The following is a 9,841-nucleotide window of genomic DNA, read 5'->3' as shown; positions in this document are numbered from 1 at the left end:
TTTTGGTGCTAGAAGGGGTGGGGCCAGACAGAGGTACCCATTTCACCCCTGTCTCCCCCACTCTCCTCTTCCCTCCTTTCTCTGCCTTCTTTTTGCTGAGCTAATGACTTGCTCTCATACCTGTGTGACCGGAGGCAATTAGTCATTCTCCCTGCATGGATGTCCTCATCTGGAAAACGGGAGTCTCAGCTCATAATGATTCAGAGAGTCCAGATGAAACATCCAGGGCATTGGTGGCATGTGCCTGTAATCCCAGCACTCTGGAGGCAGAGGCTTCTCTGTGAAGCCAGCCTAGTCTACAGTTTCAGGCCAGTCGGGGCTACAGAGCTACACAGTAAGACCCTGACTCAAAACACGCACACACGCATGCTCACTCGCAGAGGCCCCACGGTAAGCTTACTGCTGTGAGCTTGGTCCCACTGGCTTTGGCAGGTACCCCGAGTATCTTTGCTTCCTCCACAGCCATGCAGCCCAGCGCACACTGCTCTCCAGTGGAAGCAACCCAAGTTCCCTTACCCCCCTCTTCCCAGACCAAGCAAATAAAAAGCCTTGCTAACAGACATGGACAATGTTTAATTTCAGAGTCATTTGGTGTCTATTTTCCACAACCATTCCAAACCTTCCTAGGTGATTACTTCACAGCCTGGGCTGAGACCCTCACAAGGGTGCCAACAGTCAAGGGTACTGGGTACCTGGGACTTCTCATACTTTGATTTTTTTTTTCCAAGACAGGGTTTCTCTGTGTAGCTCTGCCTGTCCTAGAACTCACTCTGTAGACCAGGTTGGCCTCAAACTCAGAGAACTGCCTGTCTCTGCCTCCCCAGTACTGAGGTTAAAGTTGTGTGCTACAACCGCCCAGCTTACTACCACCTGGCTTATTTTGATTTATGTGTATGTGTGTGTGTTGTGCTTGCAAGGTTTCATGTAGTCCAGGCTGGATTGTAACACTATGCAGCCAAGGGTGACCTTGAGCTTTTGGTATTCCTTCTTCTACCTATGCAATTGCTGGGCTCACAGACATGTGTTACTATGGTCAGTGTGTGTCATGCTGAGGACCCAATTCAAGGCTTCGTATGTGCTAGGCAGGCACTCTACCCGCTAAGCTACAACGCTGGTCATGCTTCCCTGTTTCAGCAATGAAGATCTCACGGCTCAGGGACACTCCTGCCCCCAGCCAGCTGAGACACGTGGTTGTGTCTTCCTGAAGTAAAGGACCTGAATCTACTGGATACAGAGTCGGGGTGAACATCTGGACAAGGATGGCAGAATGGGTCAGAGTAACCTAACTTGGCGTGGAGTGACAGGGCAGTGGGGTCAGCCCAGAAAGGCTGCCATGGGCAAGGTTCTTGAGAAACATCAGCCGTGGTTCAGTCAGACATGTCTTCCTCGTCAGGTCCCTCAGGGGTCCAGCCACTGGCAGCGCGCTTGATAGCCCTCACCCAGCGGCCCTGCAGCTCTTCAGACTCGGCTTTGAAGGTGTACAGCTGACCTGACTGTTGCAGCTGGAAAACCCGAGGGTCCCCCTGGGGTCCCGCCGTCACCTGATAGCCCAGCAGGGGAATGGAGGTGTGAGCCTTCATGTCCTGGTGGAGAAGAAAGCCAAGTGCCCCGCTTCAGCCCTAATGCTCCAGACAGCCACACACCCCTGCTCCGCAGAAGCCCCCTGGGAGCTGGGGGGGGGGGGGGGGCTGTCAGAAGACAGAGAAGGTAAACTCTAACTTGAGAATACCATGTCCCCGTAGGGCAAATAGTACCCTAAGCCCCCCTCTCCCTACCCCGTGAGAACGAGGTGACCTAGGTGGGACAAGCATGGCATACCTGAGGGGCTGCATAGACATACAGCACTAGGGGGTCATCTCGGGGGATCACACACCAGCCCCGGGGGCCGCTCCTGCCCCACTTGTCCCCCATGAGATGCAGGAAGCTACACACCAGGCTCTGGTCAGGCCCTGCCAGGGAGTCTTTCTGAAAGCAGAGAGGACAGTCAGGGACCAGACACGCCAGGGAACTTCACGATCATTGCCACTTTTTCTGTCTGAGACAGAGGCTCATATAGCCCAGGCTAACCCAAAAGTTGGTATGTTTCAGGAGATAGCCTTGAACCTCTTCCCTGCACCCCCAGATTCTGGAGTAGTAGGCATATGTCCGCACTCCCGACATTCCCTAGCTCTAATTAATCTCTGTACGTTACTACAAGGAATGAAGACGTCATTTGTCTCTGGAGCATGAAGACACTCCACCATGTGGCTGGTTCATGCTGACCCCACAACAGACAGAACTGAAAGAGAGACGAGGTATGTGTGTGTGTGTGCGCTTACAGGGGTAGGTGCCAGAGCCAGGGGTGACATTCTGAGCTGCTCAGGGGACAGAGCTGGGGTTTGCCAGGCATGAGACTCCAGAAGCAGACCTTTTGCCTAGTCAGGGTCTGATCTGAGGGGATACATGGGACAGGAAGGGGCTGCAGTCTGTGAGAAGGTGCTAACTTGCCTGTTGGAATCAGTCTCGGCTCAAATAGGCCAGCTTTTCCTTCTTTCCCAAGGGACTGCGGAATATACCTCTCTGGCCATCATGGGGGATATAGGGGAGCCAGCTAGCATCTGGGTTTTGACACTGCACTTGGGAGTCAAAGATGAACCTGACTGGAATCCACAGAGGGCTCACGGGATGGGGAGTGGTCCCGGGACACTTTGAAGGTGCACACAGATCATAGAGGTCAGAAAGAGCTGTAGGATGTCAAGCAGGTCACCTCTCTGGATTGGTTTTCTGAGGCCCCTTCTAGTGAGGACACTGCCTGCAGTCGGCCTGACTGGAGCCTGGGTACCCCATCCATCACACATATTCCTCGCTCTACTGTGCAGAGCTGCGGGGTGGCCTAGGACCGTGAACTGGAACAGATGGGCCACACTGTTATTGGATGGGGACACAGGGGGCAGAAGAGATTGGTTAGTAGCCGACAGTCTATAGCCACTTCTGGCTGCTGTCAGGCCCAGGCTGGCTGGACTGGAGGAGATGGGGCTGCCTGTGTGTAGAAAGTTGAGGAAAGGCGGGACATGGTGGCTTGTTTCTTAGAACCAAGGACAGAATCTTCTGGGAAGGGATGAGTGGGGCGGATGCTGCCAGCTCTCACCTCCAAGATGCCTCTCCTCTTGTCCTCCTTGCTGTCAGGAAGCACGTTTCCGGTGAGAAAAGTGTAACAGGCCAGGCAGACGCGGTTGGGCCTGTTGCCGTCATATTTCAACTCTGCGCGGTAGTCGGAGCACTTGGCACAGACCACCTGAGGATGGGGGCGGGGGTGTGTGTGTGTGTGAGAAAGCATGGCCACTGGAGCTCAGGCAGAAGGCCCAGGGTTCTGCGCAACTAACCATGCCCCTTCCATGAACCTCTTTCCTGGAGCTGGGTCCTGGAGGGCTCGGCAGGGCAAGCCGGTAGCTGCCAGCACCTCGCTGGCCCCAGCAAGGCGGGACTCTGTCCTCCCCTGACACAAGGGCAGGGTGACTCAGAGGAGAAAGTGCCTTGGTTACGCCACACAGCTAACTGGCAGCGCAGGCGCCCTCGGCGTCTTCACAGGCCCACACAGTTTAGAGCCAGGGATGTAGTTCAGTTGGGAGAATGCACGTATAAAGACCAGGGTAAATCCTCAGGATCACAGAAAGCGGGTGATGGTGACTTAGCGCACACCTGCAATCCCAGCGTTTGTGCGGAGGCAGGAGGTTAAAGATGTTCAAGGCCACTTTACATTTGCAAGAAAAATCTTTCTTGCAGGTTCTGTCTATTTTATGGCGGCAGGAACAGGAGGCAAAGAAACACTCAAGGCTAGTCTGGACTCCGTGAGACCTTGTCTCAAAAACACAAACAAAAAACAGGAAGTCTGTCATCTTGCTGGAGTCTGTCATGCTATAGAACGGAGGGGCAGGAAGACCTGGCAGGAGTATTCTGGGGAGTCCAGCCACCCCAGCTCACCCCTAAGGGTGGTGGTGCGTAAGATATTTAGCGATACTAGGTAAGGCTGAGTAGGGAGGTGTGAAGAGAAACTCTGGGTGCTGTGTGATTCCGAGGAACACTGGGATGCCCCAGGCAAGCTGGGTGTGGCCACTCTCAGGGAGTCACTGTGTACCCCGCCCTCACAGGGTGCCCGAGGCACAAAGGGGAGACAGAAACTGGCAGCCGAGCACGAATCGAAAGAGTGACTCACTGGCTCCCTAAAGAGGACATCATGAGCCCCAGACACCCAGGAGTCAGGATAGGGACTCCCAGGGCCTGCATGCCTTGGGTGGATATTAGGCTTTTATTGAGAAATTTAAACATTTGTTTCTATTTATGTGCATATAGGTGTCTGTGTGAGTGTATGCCACAGGCGTGTGGGTGCTTGTGGAGGCCAGAAGAGGGTGTTGGATCCCCTGGAGCCAGAGTCCTCTGCCAGTGCTCTTAAGTAGTGAGCCAGCTCTTTCGTGCCTTTATTGAGAAATTTGTTTCCTATAACCTTTCAATATTTATTTATTTTTGAGACAGGGTTTCTTTGTAGCCCTGTCTGTCCTAAACTCACTCTGTAGACCAGGCTGGCCTCGAACTCAGAGATCTACCTGCCTCTGCCTCCCGAGTGCTGGGATTAAAGGCGTGCGCCACCACCGCCCGGCTCAATAATTAACTTTTTTCTTCATCAACCTTGTTTGCTTTTCTGAGACAGGCTCTCATGTAGCCGTGTTCCAGGCTGACCTGGAGCTTCTGATCCTCCTACTTCTAACCTTCTGTGTGCCGAGGCTGCACACATGTCCCAGGACATTTGGTTTTGTGTTAAATTGTCATTATTTTTAAATTTAGTGTTCATGAGCATGAATGAGTGTGTGTGTGTGTGCATGTACACGCACACCCTGCATCATGGCGTGGGTGTGCAGTTGGGATAACTTTATAGGAGTCAGCCCTTTCCTTCTCCTAATAAGTTCTGGGGATCGAACTCAGGGTTGGTGGTAAATGCCGTCACCCTCCGAGTCATCTCAGTGGTATAGTGTTGTTTTTTAAAGACTTAAGACTGGGTCTTTCTCTATAGCTCAGGCTGGCTATGAACCCCAGATCCTCCTTTTTCCCTCTCCCAGTTCTAAAATTTTATTTTAGGTCAGGTGAGGAAACTGAGGCCTGCACAAGAAGGTGGAGTTGGCAGCACATAAGAGGATGGGAGAGAGAGAATGAGATTGGGGTACCTGCCAGATGGTGGGACTGGAAAGGTGGTGGGTGGTAGGTTGATACCCCCCTCCCTGGGGATAGAGACCCTCTCAGTGAACAGGAGAGCCACTGAAGGAGGCTTCAGGGAGCCAGTTCACCCTCTGAGCCACCTCCTATCCCAAGAAAGCAGGGAGGTAGCATGCTGCTTCACCATACTGGGCACTGCAAGGCCAGGGCAGCGGACACTTGAGTTAGCCAGGACCGGGAGCCAGCTGGAGCCTGACGCTGAGGCAGGAATGGCATGGGCAAAGGCAGGTCCTGGGCTGGGTCCCCAGTCCCTGCAGGCATACTCACATAGCCACAAGCCCGGCAGTGGTGGCGCCGACGCATCAGGGCATTGAAGGGCTCCTGGCAGCGCATGCACATGGTCACCATTTTGTCTCGGACCCACTGAGGCGCTCGGAGGCCCAGTTCCTCTGCCTGTGGCTGAGGGAGGAGAGCATCTGGCTGGGTGGGCACGTCGAGGCATCTTGCACCCCTTGAAAGCCTTGCAGCTTCGGGGATAATCTACCTACTAATATTCTTACTGTATAGGGGAGGAAACAGGCCTAGGGAGGTCGAACAACTCAGGATTGTCACCCGGAGAGCCAGAGTTCAGAGCCAAAAGCCCACTCACTTCCCTCTCTCTCTGCTTCTCTGATAGGCTCAGCTCTGGTTGTTAGGCCTGGGCTGTGCAGGGGTCGTCCCTGGCCTCACACAGTTCCACTCAAGGTGGAGCAGAAATTTTGGCTTTGTTTTTGAAACAGGTCTCACTATGTAGCTCAGGCTGGCCTGGAACTCACTGTGTAGGCCAGGTTGGCCTCAGAGTCATGGAATTTGGACTAAAGGCCTAGTGCCATGCCTAGCTACAGGCGGAGAATTTTATTTTTATTTTTGAAGGTCTTTTTGAGTTAGGACCTCACGTGGCCAGAGTTGGCCTTGAACTCACAAAATATCAGAGGACAACCTAGAACTTTTGACCCTCCTGCCTCTCCCTCCCGAGGGCTGGCATTCCAGCACACCTGACTTGGAGACAGATTTTGCTAACTAGGAAACTGGCCCTGGGTCACCTGAGGGTGGTGTCGGGTGGAAGGGCTTCCTTGGAGCGGTTCGTGTCAGTCCTGGTAGGGGACACTCTCTGTTCCTGCGACCTGGCCTTGGGGTACAGAAGCTCCTATTACCTTGGGCTCCTGTGTGTCCCCTTGCGGTCCCTGGACAGCAGCCTTGAAGGTTTCACTCCGCTTCTCGACGTGGTCAATAGCTGTCTGGCAGGCCTGAGTGGAGGTGAGGGTGGAGGGTGAGAGCCACCCCAGGTATCTTCCCGACCTCAGGTAGGCCCAGACTCTAACCACAGGAGGAGAGCGTTAGCTCCAAATTATCATGTCAAAACCGAGTCTCAGAAATGACAGGAGTTGCTCCAGACTGCCCAGCAAGGCAGTGAGACACAGCAGGATTTGAACTCGGGGCTGACTTCAAACTCCACAGGAAGAAGGGGCAGCTAAGCACACTCATGAGTGGGGCACACATACACCCTCCTTCCCCTCCCTCCCAAGTAGCCCTGGAGTGTCCGTACCTGAATCCAGGAAATCATTTCCTCTCTGGACCTGCGCGGAAGGAAAGAACAGGGCAGAGGGTATCACCCACCCGCCCTGTCTGCCGGCTTCCCGTAGCCCCTGCCCACTGGTGCCTACCGGGCCTGCAGCTCCAGCGTGCGCTGCTTTCCAGACACCAGGAAGGAGTGTGGGAACTCAGCGTCAGTCAGCTCCCGCACCTGCCAGTGGAGGAAGGAGCATCAGACCCTGCACTGCAGGCAGGAACAGCCCTCACTCACACCCAGCACTGCAGGCAGGAACAGCCCTCGCTCACACCCCGCACAGCAGGCAGGAACAACCCTCACACCCCGCACAGCAGGCAGGAACAGCCCTCGCTCACACCTAGCACTGCAGGCAGGAACAACCCTAACCCAGGCCAGTGCACAGGCACCCAACTCTACGCACACTGAACTGAAGCCTTTGGGATTTTGTCAGCAGCATCGAGGCTGACCCGGTGTGAAGTGAAGGGACAGTTCCAGAGAGTCACCAGAAACAGAAACTGGACCTCAAAGTAAGACGGGTCTGTGAAAGCTTATGGGACTATTCCCATGGCCTAAATATTTCCATCATAAAAAGTTCAGTCATTCTCAGAGGGATCCTGGGAAGTGGATCTCATCTGTATTTACATGGTGCTGGAACTGGAGGCTCAGAGCAGGCTTGAGACTGCATTTCAAGGGGAAAATGAGGCACCGAACGCTGGGTTTCTGCCATCAAGAGCGAGGTTGGATAAATACTTTCACCCCTCCCCCAAAGTCCAGCTAACCCAGTCCTCCCCAGGTGTACATAGAGACTGGCCCAGGGAACCTGAGCCAGACCCAAGCCTAGAGCCTGGGGCTTGCATTCCTACTGCTCCACAGTGGCCAGGCTTCTCTGCTCAGCCTGTCCTTTGGGAAGGACTGGGCATGGTCTGGACCCTGTGTCCTGCCTAGGGGAGGCCTATGAATGGTGGAGACTGCACACAGCCACCGTGCACAAGGGACGAACGGTAAAGCCTGGGTGATAAGGGGCTGAGCATTTCTGCAGCTCAGGCCTTTGGACCCGATGCTGGGGACAGACGGGCTGGGGAGAGAAGGGTGACTCCACTGAGGGACAGCATGGGGGGCCTGGGCAGACTCTGTAACCTGTCAGGGGAGAGGCCAAGAAAAGAAGCTGGAAGCCCAAAGCTTGGGGTCCAGGGTAGGAAGGAAAGGGGGACCCCTGGGGAACTCCCTGCCTGGGTCGAGATGCTCTGGGGTCCTCATTAGCAGCTTCAGTCTTTGGTGCCCTGCTGGGCCATCTTAGCCTGCTTGGCCTTCTCTGGGTCTGGCTCAGTTCAGGGCTCCTCTAGCCCACTCAGGTGTTTGTGCCCATCATCAAAGGACTCCCTGCTTCAGAAGGCTTTCCTGGCGGCTGTTGGCCAACTGGCTCATCTCCAGATCTCGTTGGAACAAGGCATTTGACTGCCATCTGCCGGTCAACTCTCGCTACAAATACGTGAGCTATGCTATGTCACAGTTGGCTACAGATGGCACCCCTGCGATAGGGTGCCCTCCTGCACCTGTTCGGTTGGATATGAGGTTCTGGAAAGGCATGCCTCTGTGACCTCTCCTCCTTCACAGGACCGGCTCACACCATGGGCACAATCACCTTGTGAGAACCATGTGGTCCTGGCACCAGATCATAGACTGGAAGAACACCCAGAGTGGTTCAAGCCACATTCCTTCAAACCTGAGTCAGAAAATGGTTCCCATTTGTTTTAGCCTGCTCTTCACCCGTTGTGCCCAGCAACATCCAGCAGAGGGTACTGTGAGGCCACTGACAAGAGACACAGGCTTGCGCCAGAGGGTGGCAGCCAAGAGCAGGCACACGAGGGACACGTGGCCTTCTCAGCCACCCTTCTGTTTCTGAGGCGGGTTCTCATGTGGTCTTGGCCGGCATTAACCTCACTATGTTGCCAAGGATGGCTGAAACTCCTGGTCCTCCCGCCAACACCTGCCAAATGCTGAGATTACAGGTGTGGGCCAGCACATCTGGGCTACTGGTTGCCTGGATCCGATCCAGGGCTCTGGGAATGTTAGGCAAGCTCTCTACCAACTGAGACATTACAAACTCTGTTTTTTGAGGTGGTCTCTCTGTACACCCCAGGCTGACCTGAAATTCACTGCACAATTCAGTCTGTCCTTGAATTTGCAGCGATCCTCCTGTCTCAGCCTCCCAAGCGCTGAGATTACAGGTGTGAGCTCCCATGCCGAGCTGTGAATCTCCTTTGATCTGTATAGCTTTTGCCTCCTTTGGGTCCTCCCCTTCTTTAGGGACAAGGTTTCACTATGAGGCCCTGGCTAGCCCTGTAACTCACTATGTAGACTAGTTTAGTCTCATTATGCAGATCCGTCACAGATTCAAGCTCACAGAGATCTGCCTGCCTCGATTTCCGTAAAACTGAGATCAAAATCATGTACCATCACACCCGGCCCTGGTGTCTGTTTCTTGCCTTTGTCGGTCGGCCTCTGACACTCTCTAGGCTGAGTTTGTCCATCCAATATCTTTCTCTTATCCATAGTTCTGTCTACCTCCTCCCTCAGTCTTGCTCACCAAAGGCCCCTCTCAGACATGCCTGCTCACACTCTGGCCTCTGAGACTCTCTGACCATCTCAGGATGGAGGCTAGAAGTCTCAGGTGGAGCCACACACTTAAAAGACTCCAGCCAACTCAGGTGAAGACACTATGAACCCTCAGAAGGTATTCGTACCCCTGGAACTCTCCATGGGGTGGGGATGGGGGCGAGATCTTGGGCTCCAGACTCAGTACCTCTGAGCTTTCCCCTCTGATTTGGGTACTATAGGGAGGGTTTACTACCCGACTTTGGGGTCCTCAGGGCTGGGATTCCAGGGGTGGCCCACTCTACCTAGCTTGTGCAGCGCAGGGGATGGAATCCACCAGACAAGTGCTCAATCGATTGAGTCACATCCCCAGCCCTATCTATAACTGTCCTTAGACGATAAGAAGACACCTCATCCAGGAAACACGCTGCAGCAGAGGGCTGTGGAGAGGGTCTGATGGAGGAGGCAGCGGGG

At 54.3% G+C, this 9,841-nt stretch overlaps 1 protein-coding gene across 5 annotated transcripts in view; it reads right to left on the bottom strand.

Moving 5' to 3' along the window:
* Positions 1-562: 562 nt before the first annotated feature.
* Fgd2 (FYVE, RhoGEF and PH domain containing 2) overlaps positions 563-9,841 on the bottom strand; it is a 33,819-nt gene continuing 24,540 nt past the window's right edge. For all 5 annotated transcript variants that reach the window (XM_041634827.1, XM_041634830.1, XM_041634829.1 and 2 more), the window contains exons 11-17: positions 6,888-6,967; positions 6,770-6,800; positions 6,378-6,470; positions 5,512-5,643; positions 3,128-3,274; positions 1,819-1,965; positions 563-1,583 (exon numbers count right to left, since the gene is read on the bottom strand). In XM_041634827.1, coding sequence (XP_041490761.1) covers positions 1,368-1,583; positions 1,819-1,965; positions 3,128-3,274; positions 5,512-5,643; positions 6,378-6,470; positions 6,770-6,800; positions 6,888-6,967 — 846 coding nt within the window. In that variant the 3' untranslated portion in view covers positions 563-1,367. The remainder of the gene's footprint in view (positions 1,584-1,818; positions 1,966-3,127; positions 3,275-5,511; positions 5,644-6,377; positions 6,471-6,769; positions 6,801-6,887; positions 6,968-9,841) is intronic.

The sequence above is a fragment of the Microtus oregoni genome, unplaced genomic scaffold, assembly GCF_018167655.1.
Source record: "Microtus oregoni isolate MIOR12 unplaced genomic scaffold, Mior012 000046F_ref0000063, whole genome shotgun sequence".
Taxonomy (NCBI): Eukaryota; Metazoa; Chordata; class Mammalia; order Rodentia; family Cricetidae; genus Microtus; species Microtus oregoni.
This window is presented reverse-complemented; position numbering and strand designations above follow the sequence as displayed.